The sequence below is a fragment of the Phoca vitulina genome, unplaced genomic scaffold, assembly GCF_004348235.1.
Source record: "Phoca vitulina isolate PV1807 unplaced genomic scaffold, GSC_HSeal_1.0 scaffold13, whole genome shotgun sequence".
Taxonomy (NCBI): Eukaryota; Metazoa; Chordata; class Mammalia; order Carnivora; family Phocidae; genus Phoca; species Phoca vitulina.
This window is the reverse complement of record NW_022589716.1, coordinates 44,566,995-44,584,639: the sequence shown is the minus strand read 5'-3', so window position 1 is coordinate 44,584,639 and position 17,645 is coordinate 44,566,995. Positions and strand designations below refer to the sequence as shown.

The following is a 17,645-nucleotide window of genomic DNA, read 5'->3' as shown; positions in this document are numbered from 1 at the left end:
CAACTTACAATGGACACCCACACCTGGATACAATCTTCTGCCCCCCATGCTCCCTAGCACCCCTGCCCAAGACCCTCCTTCCTCCTGTGCCTGATGCCTCTCTCTCCTGCTTTTTGCTGGTCTGCAGGCCCCTGGGGCAGTAGTTCTCAAGCTTTAGAATCGCCTGGAAGCCTCCTTAGAAGACAGAGTGTTGGGTCCTGTGCACTTGCACTTCTAAGGGCCCCCAGGTGCTGCTGGCGCTGCTGGTCTGGGGACCACGCTTTGAGACTCACTGCTCCAGCAGACCCAGTCAGAGGTTTCAGCAGGCCCAGACTGAGGCCACGGCTCTCTTCCTGCTCTGGAGAGTGCCCTCTCGCCTCACATGAGGCCTGTGGCTGCAGCTGTATTTCCAAAGAGCCAAAACGAATTGCACGTGGAGCCAGATGCGACCTGGTATTCAAACCCACTTCCTCGCTGTGTGACCCTGGGCAAGTGGCTTGACCTCTCTGAGCCTCGACAAATGGGCTATAATGAGGCGTCAGTGAGACACAGGAGAGGCAGTGAGCGTCAGACTCCTTCCTCACCCGCACCGGGGTGCTGGAACGTGTGCGTCTCCCCTGCGGGGGGCTTTCCCAGGCACACACAAGTCTTACCACAAGCCCTCCAAGCACCAACCCTGACACTGTGTCTCGCCTCCTGGCCACCAGGGCACATCACTGATAGCTTCCTGCCACATGGTAATAAAGGCTCTGGGCCCCGCTTTCCCCTCACTCCTGCCTCCTGGCCGAGCCCAGGGCTTCCCCCTGTGGCCCTAGAAGTGTGGCACGTCCCCTCCTCTTGGCGACTGCAGGTGACAAAGTCTCCTTTCAGTGGCACTAGGCTGTCCAGTTGCCATCCAGGTACAACTGAGGAACGCCTTCCAGTGAGAAATGAGGGTCACCCACAGCCTACCTGTTGGTTGCAAAGCTGAGGACCGAGTTGTGAGCATGGAAGATGTCTCCGGAGTTGTCATGGAAGTGGACCGTGAAGGTCACAGTCGTTCCCAAAGGCAGGGCTGCCAGAGCCTCCTTGTTCTGGGTGTGCAGGGCGGGGCTCATGGAGATCCTCAGGTAAGAAACTGGAGACACCTGAGGATAGTGAGCAGGTGTGGTGGTGACCACCCTGGGAACCAGCTTCCCCAGGACGAGACATCTGCCCCCAGGCAGGTCACCTCCCTCAGGAAGGACCGGGAGCTGGATCGACTCAGGGGTCACGAAAGAGGAAAGGCCTTGGTCTCCTGAGCGTCCCAGCCTAGTGATGAGACTCCTGCCTCCCCACACAGCAGGCCGGGCTTACAAAAAAAACCCAACCTACAAGAGTCAAAACCCATGGCTTTGAAAAATTAGATCATTATTCACATTTGCAAAAATATCCCCTGGGCTTTGAATGTTTGGTTTCTCTGGGAAACCTGGCTCTCCGGGTGTTTTAAGTGGAAACAATGCCCATTTGGACTGCAGAGGAGGCATTAACTGGGAGCTGCTGGGAGCCTGCAGATGCTCCAGGGAAAGCAGAATGGGGAGGAGGGAACCCGAGCTCCAGAGACGGAGGCCTTGGTCCCTTAACTCCGAGTAAAATCTATCCTGGCCAGAACTTTCACCCCCTCAAAAGACCTAATTTCTGGGATAAAGATCAGTGGGTGCAGTGACAGGTACACAGCTGGTGCTCAATACGTATTTGCTGAAGTAGGGTGAGCAGTGAGTCACTTCTACTTACTCAAAGAGTAGGGTGGAGGGTTCCCACCTTGAAGCAAAAAGGCATTAATTAAGGAAGTAGGTCTGTGACCCCAGCAGGATCTCAAACTTGAAGTCACGCATCTCGTCTGTCACTCAGGATTCAGAATGTGGCTAGGAGTAGGTACAGGTGGGAAATCTGGGGGAACCGACCTAAGGACGCCCAAGGAGAAAGTCCCTAGCACAAAGGAGCACGGAATGGCGGAGAGGGGGGGCATGGGAAGCATTGTGATGAGGCCAGGGGACACAAACCTGAGCCCGGCCCACGTGGGTAAGGGCCCGACCCTGCCTCGCAGCCACCGAGAGTGACTCACTTCCACTAGGAGTCTCAGTTTCCTTGCCTGTAAAATGGGTTAGTCACCACGTACGTAATGCAATGATTTCTGCGCTGGGTGTCTAGCACACGCAGTCACTGCTCGTGGGCACTGACCATGCTCCAGGTACCATCTGTCCTGTCAGGACACGGGGGTGCCAGCCCCAGCAAATCACAGGTCTCGCTGGGCCTCAGTTTCCCACTCTGTGAAATGAGGCCATTGCAATCAATAACCTCTAAGGAACTTCAGCTCTGACATTCAGAAGATGCTATAGCTTTTCTTCCAGGACCTTTGCCCCCAAGTTATTCTTCAATAAATTCTTCCATACAATTTCTCAGCTGGAAGGTGAATAGATCCATTTTACAACTGTGAGGGGAACGTTTTTACCTCAATGCTCTTGCTTTTATTACTCCAAAAGGAGGAGAACACGATCCTACCTTTACAGCAAAGATGATGGTTTGGTTGGCCCCGAAAGGCTCTTGGGCAGTCACTTCAATTGTGGATGTCCCGATCATGGACCCTGATGTCACGAAGCCTTTCTCGTCCACATGCACCACGGGAACCTTCTCCGGCCCATCCAGGACACGGTAGCTCAGAGATGCTGCGCCATCCCTTGGGAAAACAAACAGACCCAGTTTTTCAGAGCATGGCTGTGGGAGCAGGTCTCGGTGAGGGGCCCGGCATCCCTGCCCTGAGATGCAGCCATCTGGGTTTCCCAAGGGCTCCTGGAAGAAGGAAAAGCCTGATCCTGGCTCTGCTATTCATTAGGACCCAGGTGGGCAGCCTGACTGCAGCCTCCTCAGCCACCCATGGGAAACCTAATGTGGAAAACTGATGGTTCCAAGGAGAGCACTCCTTCTGCGAGAAAAGACTGAGGGCTAAGCTGCTCTCATCCCTTGCATGGGACTTTTGCTGTAAAAGATCTTTTCTGGGGCAAACGGTTTCCCATTTACTGACAGAAGGCAGCCTGGCACAGTGGAAAGAGGATGGGGCCCCAAGTTGGGCAGATCCTGACCACAGTCCCAACGCCCCGCAGACAGCTGCATGCCTTGAGGCACCTCGTGTCTCCTCTCTTGGCCTCAGTTTCCGCAACTGTAAAAAGGGAAGCAATGGTCCTGCCCTGTCCTATTTCCAAGGGCAGGGAACGGGATGAAAATGGGCTACTCGCTCAGAAAATGGTTTGTAAAGCTACTGATGATCTGCACTGGGTAGAAGACAAATTCCACAGTATTTTATACTCTCACGTTTATTATATAATAAAGAAACAACAGGAAGGAAATGTGTTGAGCCCCCAGGGCTAGCCCCCTCACCTTGCTCTTTGCACGCAGCCCTCCAGACCCTCCTCAGACAACGTTAAATAAGTATTATTGCCTCTGCTTCAACTTTCTCCCCCATCATCTACCCCTTCCCTGGAACCTGCAGAAGTCCTGTTCATCCTTCAGGATGAACTGACCCAGCTCAAGGGGCGCCTGGGGGGCTCAGTCGGTTAAGCGTCTACCTTCGGTTCAGGTCACAATCCTGGGGTCCTGGGATCAAGCCCTGCATCCTGCTCAGCGGGGTGCCTGTTTCTCCCTCTACCCCTACCCCCTGCTTGTGATCGAGCTCTCTTGCTCTCAAACAAATAAATCAAATCTTAAAAAAAAAAAACCCAGCTCAACCATCTCTATCTGACATGACTCCCCTAAATCATCGCACAGAAGGCCCTTCTTTGGGCTATGGCTTAACCATTATACCTCGTTTGAATGTCGCCCTTATGCTGTACTCCTCTCTTCCCCACCAGAATGTCATCCAACTCTGTTCCAGGAGCCTAGCACACAGCCTGGCATTTAGACACTGTGGCTGAACGAACACCACATGTGTGTGTTTCATGCAACATGCAAGTACCCCTGGGGTCCTCAGAGCCCCCCCACTTTGCAAACCACAGTTCACATGCAAGTCATTGCCACCAAAGGCACCCCATGTGAATGCAAGGCAGGAACTATACTTGCAGACACTGATGTACATCCCCACCGAGTGGGGATCTGGCTGAGTGCACGTCTGCGTTGTGGCCCAGAATGTGCATTTTACCATGCTCCCAGATGATGCCCATGCTGCTGGTTCAGGAATGATACCCAGCGAACAGCAAGTCTTGAAGACAAAGGGGCATTTGAAAATTTAACTCTTCTAAGGTGGTACTTTTTTCCCTTTGGAGTCGCGGACTCGAGCAGTAGGCATTAAAAGCTTTCTGGGTGACAGGGAAGAAAAGATGGACCCCCGGGGACCAGTGATGTGGAACAGCAGGAGAAATCCACGGGGAAGAGAAAGGGGAATGCAGAAGCCGCACCCACTTCACACCAAGAGACGCAGTTCTCTTGAAGCACCCGCGGCTCCTGACAACTTTGACAAATGAGTCGTCGGATGTGGAGCGCAGCTTCTCAGCCCTGCTGCAAACAAGCGCTGAGTCACGTACCTGTTTGTCTGAAGCTTTATAAATGAGTTGGGTGACATTAATATTTGTTCTGCTTCTATTTCAGGGTTCAGCAGCAGCAGCTTCTCGAATACCTGGAATGGAGGGCAAGGTTTGCTCTCTGGGATGTGCTGGAGTCCCGCCCAGGCCCCTGCTCCCCTCCTGGCAGTGCGACCAACGGGGCCCAGAAAGGAGGAACACTGTTGTGGGCACCTGCCAGGCGGCAGGGGATGGGATGTGAAGGGCGGACTTTTAAGAGAGGCCAGAGGTGTGATGAGAACAAGCGGCAGGCTCATGTTTGTGCACCCCAACGGCGGCTGCTTCATGGAACCAGGGAGCACGGGCCGCCCCCCCAAGTTCCTGTGGTGGGGAGATCTTTATGGGCACAGAAGGCAGTGTACAAAATTACAGGGCCCAGGGTCTGGCTCAGCCGCTCCTCACTGTACCCATCTCGGAATAAGTCCCATCCGCCCCTTGGCCCTGATCTTCCTCCCTCTTGCCATGCTCTCCCAGGAGCTGCACGGGGCGGGGCGGGGCGTGTCATTGAACCAGGCTGGCCCATGAGAAACCTGGTAGTATTGGAGCAAATCAGATCGAATCTGATCCTCACTTCCCAAGAGCCCCGAGGCCTTCCATAGCTCCCCATCCCAGGGTCGCAGCTCTTACGGGAACTCCAGACCCCTCCCGACAAGCACCCTAATTGCCCACCGCCCTTCCAAGTCCCTTTCTCTAGGGGGCCTTGGGAGGACCTCCTTTGGCATCCAGGCCTGGATGCTGAACCCAGCTTTGAGCTCCCCCTCTGGCTTCTGATCTTATCAGACAGGCTGGATGCGAAGGGCCTGGTTTTCCAAGGAAACCCCTTCCCTCCCAGCACTGCTGAGTTCTGATCATATACAAAAGCCTAGATTTCCTCATCTGTAAAATGGGTCTAAAACCAATAATCCTTGCCATGTCTGTCTCAAAATGCTGTGGGATTTGTGTGGCAACGTGAGCGGCACTTCCTAAATGGTGAATGATAAATGGTCTCTGGGAGCGAGATGGGGTTCTGGTTTCAGGGGGTCCTTCCACCAGGCAGGGGGTGCCCAGGGTGGAGCAGCCTCACTGGTTCTGACTCGGACACACACACACAGCACAGGAAACACACCCACAAATAGGTTTCCTCCTGTTTTTCTCAAATGCATGTGCTTTTTTGCCCCTCTTTAGAGGGAGGGGAGGGTGTAAGAGCGATCTAACTTTCCTGTTAACTCAAGTGTCAGGAAAGCAACAGTGCGAGTACCAGGGTCAACAGTGACGGACCCGTGGCCTCACCACCTGGGGGACAATGATGGGGAGGTGTGGGGCCGGCTCCATTGGGGGGAGGCTGCTTCTCATTGCCTGCTGATTCTGCCACGTGGCAAGACGCCGCATCTTCAGGACAAGCTGCCTACTGGGTTTTTAGACAACATCTTCCTATTTTTAAATGTTGGCAACAAATAAAAATTGTTTCAGAGCACTGCATGAACCAAAGCAAATACATCTGTGGGCTGGATCCAGCGTCTCGAAGTTTCTGATGTACTCAAACCTCCAGCTGCTGTCAGCTAGGGAAACCGAGGCACAAAGAGGTTAAGTGACTCAAGTGAGGTCACAGAATTTGGAAGCTACAAAGCCCCGTCTTTAATCCCATGAGAGGCGCCAGACATGATTTCATCTTATTTTTAACTGGGAAGAATGTATATTTGTATTTGGGTCTGTGTAACTGTATTTATCCACGTATGCGTGTATGTGCGTGTATATATGCGTTGTATCAGTGTGCGTACATGTGCATGTGTGTGTCTGTGAGTCTGTGTATGTTTGTGTGTCTGCGTGTGCATGCATGCATGTAGACAGAGGTGAGGGGGTTGCTAAATGGGTGTTTCTTTCTTTGAAAATCTTTACCCCTGACGAGGTAAGTGTCTAGTTTAGAAATGGCTTATTTCATCTTTAAGAGGAGGCTTGAATCTGTTTCTTTCTCATGATATTTAGGGGCAACTTTCAGTTTTTCTTTGCAATTTAGGGGGACCCAGAGGTTACTGAGTCCCAGATGAGTAGAACAGGGCCCTGTGAAGCTAAAAATGCTCTTCAGAAGCAACTTGTCCCTTCCCTAGTTTTAGAGAGGGGCCCCGAAGGACAGGGGAGGTAGGAGGGCAGGCTGGAGAGAGAAACACGGGTGCTGAGCCCCAGGTGGGAGAAGAACCGATGGGCTCTAGGTCCTGACTCAGTGGTGTACCCCTGGGGGTTCTGAGCAGCCCCCCTCCCTCTCTGAGGCTTGGTTTCCATCTGTGAATCAATAGGTCACACTGTCTGCCAGGCCGTCCACACAGCACAGCCCTCCAGGCCTTTCTGGGCCCACCACCCACTCACCGCGACCTGGAGGGGCACTTTGACCCCTACCCCCTCGGGCCGCAGACTCATCATCAGGCAGCAGCGCCCTGCTGGCTTCATGGGAACACCTCCCAGGTGAAACAACACTGGGAAGTGGTGAAAGGCAAGCCTGCCTCCGTTAAGTGCTGAGTATTTGTGAAATAAACACAGTTCAACGAATGCTTCATGATTTTCCAGCTTCTTCCTACTATGAAGGTGCCTCAGACTCTAAGTGCAGAATTATCTGCTATTTGGGGAACACACTGAGCTATTTCAGACCTCCAGGACTTTGTACACACCATTCCTTCCACCTGGCCTGCCGGCCACCCGCCCCCATCCTGATGGCCCCGGGCAGCCCCAACTCTGGGCTCCCACAGCACCTTATATACTCCTGATCCCTGCAGGCCAAGAAGTCATCAGGTGCACGGGTGGTAGCAGGGCTGATGTGGGCCTGAATGACCCTGGGGGGGGGGGGGCACTTGCTTTCCCTCTAACGGTGGCTTCTGCCCCCCTTGCCCTTTACCTGGATTTGGATCTCATCAGTGAGTTCTTTGGCGAGGCCATGCAGCTGCCCAGCGGTGGGGTCCAGAGCCTTGACCACCACCCTCAGCCCGGTCCGGCCTTTCACCCGGCCGTGCACGTTCATGGCAAAGTTGTACTGTGACGGAAGCCGTAGTGAAGCCTGGAACAGACACCAAACACGTTCTCAGGGAGGGCTTGGGGCCCTCTACCCCTGACAGCTACCCACCTGTCCTCAAAGCCTGCTGCCTCCCCGCTCTGGCTGGGGCCCGCTAATCCCAGCACCCATGCAGCATGCAGAGGTTCACAGGTGCAGGTGGGTCATGCTGGGTCAACCCAGCTGGGCAGGCCTTCTCAGAGCCTTTAGTGTGTGGAGTGGGCGATGAACCAAGAGGGATGCTAGGCTTGGCAGTGTTTCCCTGAAAAGCCCAGCACATGACATGTCTGTGCTTAAGGAACAGTCTGGGGAAGTACCTGGTCCCGGGGACACCACCCTCCCCAACCACCCCCTCCCTGCTGTGCACAGATAAGGCAAGAAGAAACCTCCCCAAACCACCCCCCACTTGGGTCCTGCATGACCATGGCCCACCGGGGGTGGCAGACTGGAGTCACCAGGGCTGGCACCCTGTCCCATTTCCCCACTGGCTCACTGGGCGACATACACCAAGTCCCTTCCCACAGATGGGCTCCAGTCAACACAAAGAGGGGGTCAGTAGCTTCTCTTCCAGCTCTGAGGTCTGAGGAAAGGCCAGGGTCCCTTTCAGAAGGGCTAAGGGGAGGGGAGTTTGCCTTCAGGGGTAAATCTGGAAAAAGCCCCAGGGCTGCCAGGCATCACCTGAGAGAGAAAGTCAGAAGTTACAGACTAGGTACCCTGACCAAGACCCTATGATGTTCTGGAACGTCTGTGACCTCCCCACAAGGCTGTCATTTTTGCTGCCTTCTGAAGTCGGTTACCTACAAAGCCCGTCTGTAGCGCTCAGCAAGTACATGCTTAGAGTGGAAAGGGCTGCGAGGAGGGAGAGCTAGGAGCCCAGATTCCTGGACAGGAGGGGACTGGGAGTGGAGGAAGGACACCAGGGAGGATGGTGTGGTGGCAGCATTTGCGAGGTGTCCCGCTGAGCCTTGAGAGAAAGAATGGGGCCAGGACCGGCCTGGGAGTGAGGGTGCAGACCCCACATGCAGAAATATGGGGAGAACCCTCCCTGCACCGGACACTGGCGCACATGGGGGGGCGGGAAGGGGGCCCAGGGTGGGCAGTTACCTCATGGTGTCGCTCCCGGATGTCCAGGATGTCCCGCTTGGTGACAGACCAGTGGAAGGTCAGGCCTGGCACAGCGTTGCCAAAGGAGAAAGGGTTCTGGTTGTTGGTGATCCCGGTGATATAAACAGGCATCTGCAGGAGAGAATCCAGGCCCGTGACCACCGGAGTCCCCCTGCCAAGAGTGCCCCCAAAAGCCCTGGGGCACTGCCTGACCTCTCCACTGCCTGGGTCCTTTCCCGTTTCCTTCATGCCATGGGAGCTGTGCCCCATTCTTCCCTCACCAGAGATGGGCCCACCACAGGTGCGGGGAGGGCAGGCAGAACAGCCAGTGATCAAATAAAAGACAGAACTGGCCCCTCCGCACATGGTCCTTGGGCTGTGGACGGTGTCTCACTTTAGCTGACCGACCCCCTCTTTGTGATGTGACCCCCCCCACCAGAGCTCCAGGGTGCCTGCAGCCTCCCAAGTGGCACAGCTCATCCTGCCCCGTGGTTGGTCCCTGCTTCTGCTCTTCTTTCTCAACCCAGCCGGGGGTCCCTGCTCATGGGGGAATGGGCACAGGTGGGATTTGAGGTTCCTGAGTGCCCGCCAGGGGAAACACGTGGAGGAACACTGCCAAAAGCCAAGAACAGACTCTGTGCCAGGCTGCCTGGGTCAATTTACAGTTCCATCACTTACTAGCCATGTGAAATTGGGCCAAGGCCGTAAGCTTTCCACGTGTGTTCACATCCTCATCTATAACAGAGGGATGACACGGGAAGCAACCTCACGGGTTAATGAACACTGAAGGAATTGCTGCACCGAAAGCACGGAGCAGAGTACCCGCCATATAAACGTGAGCTCCTGTGATGTGCCAGGTGCTATTCTAGGTGTGGGAAGCTGGTGGACCCAGGCGGGGGGGGGGGGGGGGGGCACAGGTGTCGCTCAGTAATTGTGCCAGAGAAAACACAGGGGCCCAGAGCAGGAAACACAGGGAAGGCTCCTAAAGCTGGAGCTGAACCCAAGGACCAGCAGCTGTTGAGCAGGAGAGGGAACAGTGACCTAGCCATGGCCCTGCCAACCTCATCCCAAACCAGGACTCAGAGCCCGAGGCCTGCAGAGAGGCTGCTCAGGCAGCCAGCGTGGATGGGAGGGGCTGGAGAGCTTCCCGCCTCACCTGGGTCCCCGTCCTCATGCGAGTGATGGGGGCGCGGATCCTCACGGCCTGGAGAAGCAGCACCTCCACCTCCACGAGGTCCTAGGGAAAGGGCTTTGGGGTTCAGGCTGGCTGCGGTAGGGACTAGGGGCTCGCAACGGGACCCCTCCAGGGAAGGAGGATCTTGCTGAGGCCAGCTTAGAGTCCCGCGGCCAGGAGGCACTCACAAGATGCCCAGCTCCATGCTCCTCTTCCCGAGGCAGCCTGGCCCCGTGGGTGACTCACCCCACAGAGAACTGGCCACTGTTTTTCCCGTTCACTTGGGGGTCCCAGCCTGGTCCTCTGAGCCTAGAGACCTATCTGATCCAGCTGCTCCAGGTCAGCAGTCCAGAGCCTTGGGGGCAGGGACTGGGGACTGCTCTTCGGGGTGGCCCTCACAGGAGAGGATTCCAGATTCTCCCAACCCCAGATCTAGCATGTTTCTCTGTAAGTGAACAGGGTACTGTGACAAATGCAGGACACAGAATCTAGTTAGAGCAGACTGTATATCCTTTCATTCTGAAGTCTATACTCTAATTAATCTGGTCAAGGATTAACTTTAGGGGTGTCTGCCTTTGGCTCAGGTCACGATCCCAGGGTCCTGGGATGGAGCCCCATGTCAGGCTGCCAGCTCAGCGGGGAGTCTGCTTCTCCCTCTGCCTCTGCCTCTCTCCCCTGCTCATGCTCTGTCTCTCTCTCTCCCTCTCAAATGAATAAATAAAATCTTAAAAACAAAGATTAACTTTATTAGGCTTTTTAATAGTGCTATTGGCTCTTGCTGAACCCAGGCTACTAAAACCCTTAAGCCTTATTTGCATTGGCTCATACTGAGCCCGCCTCCTGTGTCTTGTGATCTGGGCTAATGTCTGGCATTTAGTAGGTACTCAATAAACATCCATTCCCTTCCTTCCCTTTGCCCTTTTAACTGCCTGGTCTCCTTCTGCCAGTCCCGGCCCATACCCCGGCCATGGGTGCTGAATCAGTGACCTGGTTTGGACAGATGGAACTGGGAGATTTGGAGCAGAACCCCATACACTCTGTGGACAAGTGGGCCTCAAGCTGAGCCCCCGCCTGCCTGGGCTCAAGAAGATGGCTTTCGGCTAGGACCGGTGGCACAGCCTCTCCATCTGCCAAGGGGCACCAGGACCTTCCCCCAGCTCCTCTCCCACCCCGCCAGATGGGAGACACACAGAGAGAGGTGGCCCGGCAAGGTCAGACCAGGAAGAGAAGTGGCCGGGAGGGAAATGCATGGCTGTCTGCCCCTCTGGCCGAAGTTGCAGCCAGCTGCCATTTCAGCTACCTGGGCCCCCAGGAGGAGGAAAATAAACTAGTTCCTGAAGCCACAATCCTTTCTTTAGAAGGAAAAAAAAAAAAAGCAAGGCCTCCTTGGTCCTTCATGTTATTCTCCAGGACATCTATCTGAATCCTGCTATATGCCACAGGACAGATTTCACATTCTCAACGCTTTCTTGCCGTCTTTATAAAATCGATAGGCAGAATCAGGGCATCTACCTCCATGATTCAAAAAGACTTGGTGGTTTAAGCAGAGACACTGCAACTCCTGCTAAAGGGAGTAAATCAATGAACTCAATGTCGGATCAAAGTCAGCCTTGGGAAGGAGGACGCATCAGCCTCCCCTTCTCTAGGACGATGCACACACCAGCTCCCTTGGGTGCCCTGTGTTCAGATGCGGCGAACTCAGGGGAGCTCTCGGACTCCTTCCAGGGAGCCCTGGATGCCGGACAAGGAACAGGGGAACGGGGTTCTGAAAAGGCTGTCCGCAGTCACATTAGAGCCCAGATTTCTGGCCACCTCCCCTGAGATGCTTCCACAAGTCACCGTGGTCACAGGATGTCAGGGAGAGCCCAAGTACTCTGAGGCCTGCTCAGGACGTGGAGACCATCTCCCATCTCCTGTGAGGAGCCCAACGAGGTGCCCACCCCCGGGAAACAAGGAGCACCATCAGACTTAGAAACCAATGTTCAGGGCGCCTGGCTGGCTCAATCGGTGGAGCATGCGACTCTTGATCTCAAAGTCATGAGTTCAAGCCCCACGTTGGGTGTGAAGCCTACTTAAAAAAAAAGAAAAGAAAAGAAACAAACGGGCGCCTGGGTGACTCAGTCATTAAGCGTCTGCCTTCGGCTCAGGTCATGATCCCGGGGTCCTGGGATCGAGCCCCACGTCGAGCCCCGCATCAGGCTCCCTGCTCCCTGCTCAGCAGGAGGCCTGCTTCTCCCTCTCCTACTCCCCATGCTTGTGTTCCCTCTCTCACTCTGTCTTTCTCTGTCAAATAAATAAAATCTTTAAAAAAACACACACAAAAAACCAAAACACACAAGAAAAGAAACCAACTTTCCCCTGCCTGGAGTCAGGGCCGCTGCTGTGGGGCAGGAAGACCCTGCTGCGGGGAGGGCTCCCCTAGCTGAGCCTTCCAACATCTCTGCTGATCCAGAAAAGCACTTCGCAAATGTCCCCGAGTCCAGCCAAGAGGCTTGGGGGATAACTTAACCTCCAGTGGAGCAAAAGTGACTAGTGCATGATTCAGGTTTTCCTTTCTTCCTAGAAATACAATTCTGGGTCTGAAATCCTACTGGTGTCCAACTGTCCACGCTTACAGTAGCCAAGCTACGCACGCCCCTGAAAACTCATACTGCAATCCACAAAGCATGTTGGAGGCAACAGTATCCTTTCTCTTCCATATGAACATCCCAAGCCTTGGGCCACTAGCTCTTCCTTAGGCCTGTCATCAGGAAACAGGTGAGCAGCAAATGCCCGGGGACAGGGGTGCCGAGGGAACTAAAGGGGGCAGGTGTAAAGTGCCCAGGGCAGAGTCCCTGATGCGGGGCTCGACGTGGGGCTCGTCATAGCTGCTGCCACCATCGTGCACTGGAACGTCCCCAGGAGAACGTCCCCAGTGTTGGAGACCCTGTCCCTTAAGGAGCAGCTAGGGAGACTCAGTCTGGAGATGGATTTGGGGGTCCCCAGGTTGGCCGGGCTGGCCCTGGGAGGGGGCGGGTGGCAGACAGGGGCTGTGGACTCAGAGGGCAGAAGCAGGGCCCTCAGAGAGGGGGTCCTTGGGAGCAGAGCCCGACCCCAGTAAATGGACCTCCTCACCATCACAGCTGACCAGCGCACCAGTGCAGTGCACCCCATCACTAGAGGCTTCAGAAGCCCACGTGGTCAGTGCAGCCCACACGCATTACCTGAGACACGATGACGAGCTTGCCAGTCTCAGCGTCCACAGCCCGTACGACCCCAGACACCGTGCCGTTGCCGACGGCCAGCCCCTGCACCAGCCCCGCGCTGTTCACCACAGCAACGCTCTCGTTGCTGATGGAGAAGAGGATATTGGACTGGGGCTGTGGGCCGCCCTCCGAGGTGATCTGGAGTGGGGAGAAACAGCAGTGCCCGATCAGCCTCCACGCCTCATCCTCAGAGGCGAGGGTGCCAACACCCCCGAGCTGTCCACCTTAGCCTCCTGACGCCTGGGCGTGGGGTGGGGGGCATGCCTGGAGCCAGGCAGGGGCCAAGGCTGGGGGTGGGCAAGCATGTGGCCTTTGGCTCCTACCTGCATCATGGCTCCGATGATCAGTGTCACCTTCCTGGGTATCAACCTAAATGGGGGAAAGACCTGCGTGTGGAAACACAAGAGAGAAGTGGGCCGTTGTGTTCCGAGCTCACACGGCTGGGCGGAATTCACCCTGAATGTTTTCAGGGAGAGGGATACGTGGTGCCTGGACATCCCTCCTCTGTGAGAGGCGACTGGGGAGGGCCTGGGGTCCTGGCCAGCTTGGGAGGAGCCTGAGCGCCCCTCCCCAGGATCTCAGCCCGCGCAGGGGCCCGAGGATCTGCGATTCCTAAGGGCATGTTCCGCTGTTTGTAACCAGGCTTCGTTTCCCCAGACCTGAAGCCCCATGAAGATAAACACACCTTCTTCACATAAAACTTCCCCTTGCAGCACGGTCCTCACCGCGTGGTCCCCTGACCAGCAGTATCAGCGTCATCTAAGAACCATTAGAAACACACATTCTCCAGCCCACCCCAATCTGTGGAATCAGAATTGGGGGAGGCGTCCTGAAATCTGTGTTTTAACAAGTCCTCCAGGGGATTCTGACGCACGGCAAAGTTCACATTCCACTGCCTTCAAGGTTTTCCCTCTTTCATCGCATTTCTCCAATTTCTACTGATAAATTGCCCTCGAGAACAGTTCTCTTCTTCAATGCTCTCAAAACTTCTTAGATGAAGAAAGAGGGGTTTTGTGGGGGCAGGGACAAGGATGCCCTTGTCTCTGCAGCACGGAAGGCCCAACATCATCCTCCTGCCAGCCCCCGCCTAGCAAGAAGAGTCCGGACGGTGAGCGCATATGCCAGTGGGCCAAGGGGCTGCTTTGTGCATAAGGATTAGTCTCTGTAGGGCTGTGCTATTTATAGGCAGAAATGAATTCTTCTTCACCAGAAGAAAGGAGCCCTTCCATCCAGAAGCACAAACCACAACCACCGGCTCCGGAACAGTTTAATATAAAGTCTGCTGGCCCCGGGGCGCCTAGGTGGCTCAGATGGTTAAGCGTCTGCCTTCGGCTCAGGTCATGATCCCAGGGTCCTGGGATCGAGTCCCACATCAGGCTCCTGACTCAGCGGGGAGTCTGCTTCTTCCTCTCCCTCTGCCTCTCCCACTGCTCATGCTCTCTCTCTCTCTCTCTCTCTCTCTGTATCTCTGTGTCTCAAATGGATAAATAAAATCTTTAAAAAAAAAAAAGTCTGCTGGCCCCTGTGTGGACAAGACCTATGGAGGACGCTGGCAGGAGGGTTAAGGAGAAACTTGTATATGAATGTGGGGCCATGGCTGCCTTGGCCCCTGCGGACTGGGAGGCTCCTGTGCAAACCTAATGCCACAAGACAATCCCAAGTCACACATGGAGATGACCCCAGGAGACCCCAGAGCTCCCTGCTTGCTCAGGGGGTTCCACAACAGAAGCCCACGGCTTCTGAGGGCTGGTTCGGACCGACTGTCAGGATGAGCTTCTACACGTGAGCCTAATCTGCCTCCTTCTTGGCACCTAAGGGTTTAAAGAGTATTCTGCCACTCCCTGGCCATGTGACAAGCAGCTCCCCCCTTCTCTGAGCCACATCCTGGCCCCCCCCACAGAGGGAGATTAAAGTACCTCAGGCCCCTCCCTCTGCTGCTGCCACCCCGGGGACTGGTGAGAGCTCTCTCTGAGTCAGAGGACATGGCAGGGCAGAGATTTTTATATGGTTTCTCCACGGCAGCTTCCTGGACGATCCCTAGAACTCCTAGCCCATCACAAAAACGACACACTTCCCACTCCATGCACGCAGGCAGTGAGGGCTGGATGGATCCCACCTGGTGGGAGGAGGCACAGTTTTACCTCAATCTGCTGTGGGGCCGAGTTGATTCGCTGTCCAGCTTTATCAGTCACCGTTGCAGTGAGACTGGTCTGGCCAATGGCCACACCATGGACGCGAAACGTGGCGGTGTAGTTGTCAAGGGCTTCGTCAAGGGCCCTGGAACAGAGGGAAGGGCTGGGACTTCTCCCCTCAACCTGCCAGTGCTGTCCCTGAGATGGCTTCCTTGGACCCCCTGGGAGGACTCACACCAACGTGATGATCTGAGAAGCCGCCCGGAGCTTCAGGTCCATGAAGGCAAAGTATTTGGCCAGAAAAGGCTTCTTGTGAAAGTCCAGCACGCGGACATATGCCTTGACCATCTTCCCAATCTCCACCTGCATCGTGGGGGACAAAGACTCAGGGTAGCCTCTGAGTGACTAATTCTATCACCGGTAGCACTCCAAGGCTTTCTGCCAAAGCGTTGTTAACCTCAAACCCACAGACCCAGGTTGAACTCCAGATAATCGGCCAATCAACAAATGAATATCACTTAAGTGCTTCCTGTATACAAGGGGCTTTGGGGATACTCAGACACATAAATTATACTCCCCACTCTTAAAGAGCTAAGAATCTAGAGTGATAAGATGCAGCCAGAATAGCATACAGTAGGAGTTCAATAAGTGCTCACTGACCAAATAGCTCACACCTGGCAGTATATATAATACATACAGTAAGGACCTTGGGATACGAAGCGTCAGAAATGCTTAGGGAAGAAACAGAAGTCTGATCAGGAAATAGGACCACAGAAGGAATATCTGAGGCTGTGGAAGAGAATATTGGCTTTTCAAGTACTCTAAGCTGCTCAAACATTCCCCTTTCAATTACTAACTGTTCTCTCCAGTCAGGAAACTAGGAACCTGATAGCAACCCTCTGTAAGTGTAGCTGCAGCTCCTTTAGGTATTTGGAGCAATAAAAATTCCCTATTTGCATTAAAGAATTAAAGATTCTATCATGTATTCCTTTTCCAAAAGCACTTGGCATTAGTGCATTTTACTCATTTGCCACTAAGATTCCCAAGAATCCAAAACCCACGTATCGGGGGAAAATTCACCATCAGCAAGTTGTGTGCCTCGCTTAGTGTCGGTTAGTAACATACACCAGCTAGAGGACAGGAATTCCCAAGTCGGGGCTAAGGAGGAGACAACTTCGGGCAGGATTTACAGCTGAGCTTTCCTGATGTCACCTGGCATAAAAAAGTCTAAACGCAAAGGTTGCTCCACATCGTGCCCAAGGAGGGACGGAGGCGAGGCAGCACTAGAAGCTTGAAGCAACTCAGGAGCTGGGTACAGGGGCTCAGAAACCAGGAGAAAGAGCAAAGGGCACGAGGAAAATAACTCTCACAACCTCACCACTCCCCCGTCTCTGTGAACCAGCAGTGAGGGGCCCTATTAGGAACTGTTACTGACCTTATCAACCACGCGGACGTAGAGCTCCTGAATGTCTGAGACGTACACGTCAGCCTTTGCCGGGGCCGGGAAGGCAAGGCACAGGTCATGGATCATGATGGTCGACATGCCCGGGAGCAAAGGGTGCACCTGCAAGGTTGGAGGGGGTGCTCAGTCCTGCAGCTGCTCGTGGCATCCCCTTATCACCCATGGGATGCCATCTTGAGGAGGCCTCCAGGCCAGGGCTCAGAAGCTGCAGACAAGGAAAATCCTAACCCAGATATTGCCCTGCCTACTCCTCGTTATGAGCCCCCTCTGCCAGCCAGGGGAAGGGCTTGAAATGTAACATGGTAGAACCAGGATGGACCTCGGAGAGCATTTACTTCAACTTGGTACAATTCATGAGAAGGAGAAAATGGAAGTTGCTCAAAGCAGGGCAGTCAGTGGCCACGGGACACACATGGGGGCTCAAACCCAGGATTTCATGTCTCCTGTGCAGGCCGCCTGCCCCTGCAGCTCTGGTGATAGAAGAGTGCCATATACGACATAACTCCTTTCTGAACAGAACCCTCACTCAGGAGTCCTCATCTGACCTGACAGAATCTCAGAACCTGGAAACAGACCACAGAAGCCACCACAGTCTCAAGTATTCACTCTGAGTCTCATTCATCCCGACATTCATCTCTGCCTCGGCCGTGTTTGTAGAGATGACCTCATGAACATTCTGAGTAGGTGGACAAACCTGTTCCAGTCTTTGCTGCAAAGACTCCCCACCTCCCTCATTTTAAACCTACTTCTTTCCCTATCTGCTTTAGGGATCCCACATACAGAAGCATCTCTCCCCAGATGAACCGCACCACAATCACTGTCTCATACTGCACACGCACTTGCCGTGATGTGTTATATTGCTTAGGCATGTATCTCAACTGGATGGTCTGGGGGCTGGGCAGGTGGGGGGCAAACCACAGAGCTGGTGGCTGAGTCCAGAGGGCTGCTTCCCGTTTCTGTCTGGC

At 54.5% G+C, this 17,645-nt stretch overlaps 1 protein-coding gene across 1 annotated transcript in view; it reads right to left on the bottom strand.

Moving 5' to 3' along the window:
• Window positions 1-17,645, bottom strand: part of NUP210 (nucleoporin 210) — a 109,564-nt gene that overhangs the window by 13,838 nt on the left and 78,081 nt on the right. Inside the window, exons 21-31 of the mRNA XM_032412013.1 lie at window positions 16,654-16,782; window positions 15,454-15,581; window positions 15,228-15,363; window positions 13,410-13,472; window positions 13,045-13,224; window positions 9,824-9,904; window positions 8,668-8,799; window positions 7,411-7,569; window positions 4,512-4,603; window positions 2,500-2,674; window positions 931-1,106 (exon numbers count right to left, since the gene is read on the bottom strand). Of these exons, the coding sequence (XP_032267904.1) occupies window positions 931-1,106; window positions 2,500-2,674; window positions 4,512-4,603; window positions 7,411-7,569; window positions 8,668-8,799; window positions 9,824-9,904; window positions 13,045-13,224; window positions 13,410-13,472; window positions 15,228-15,363; window positions 15,454-15,581; window positions 16,654-16,782 (1,451 nt within the window). The remainder of the gene's footprint in view (window positions 1-930; window positions 1,107-2,499; window positions 2,675-4,511; window positions 4,604-7,410; window positions 7,570-8,667; window positions 8,800-9,823; window positions 9,905-13,044; window positions 13,225-13,409; window positions 13,473-15,227; window positions 15,364-15,453; window positions 15,582-16,653; window positions 16,783-17,645) is intronic.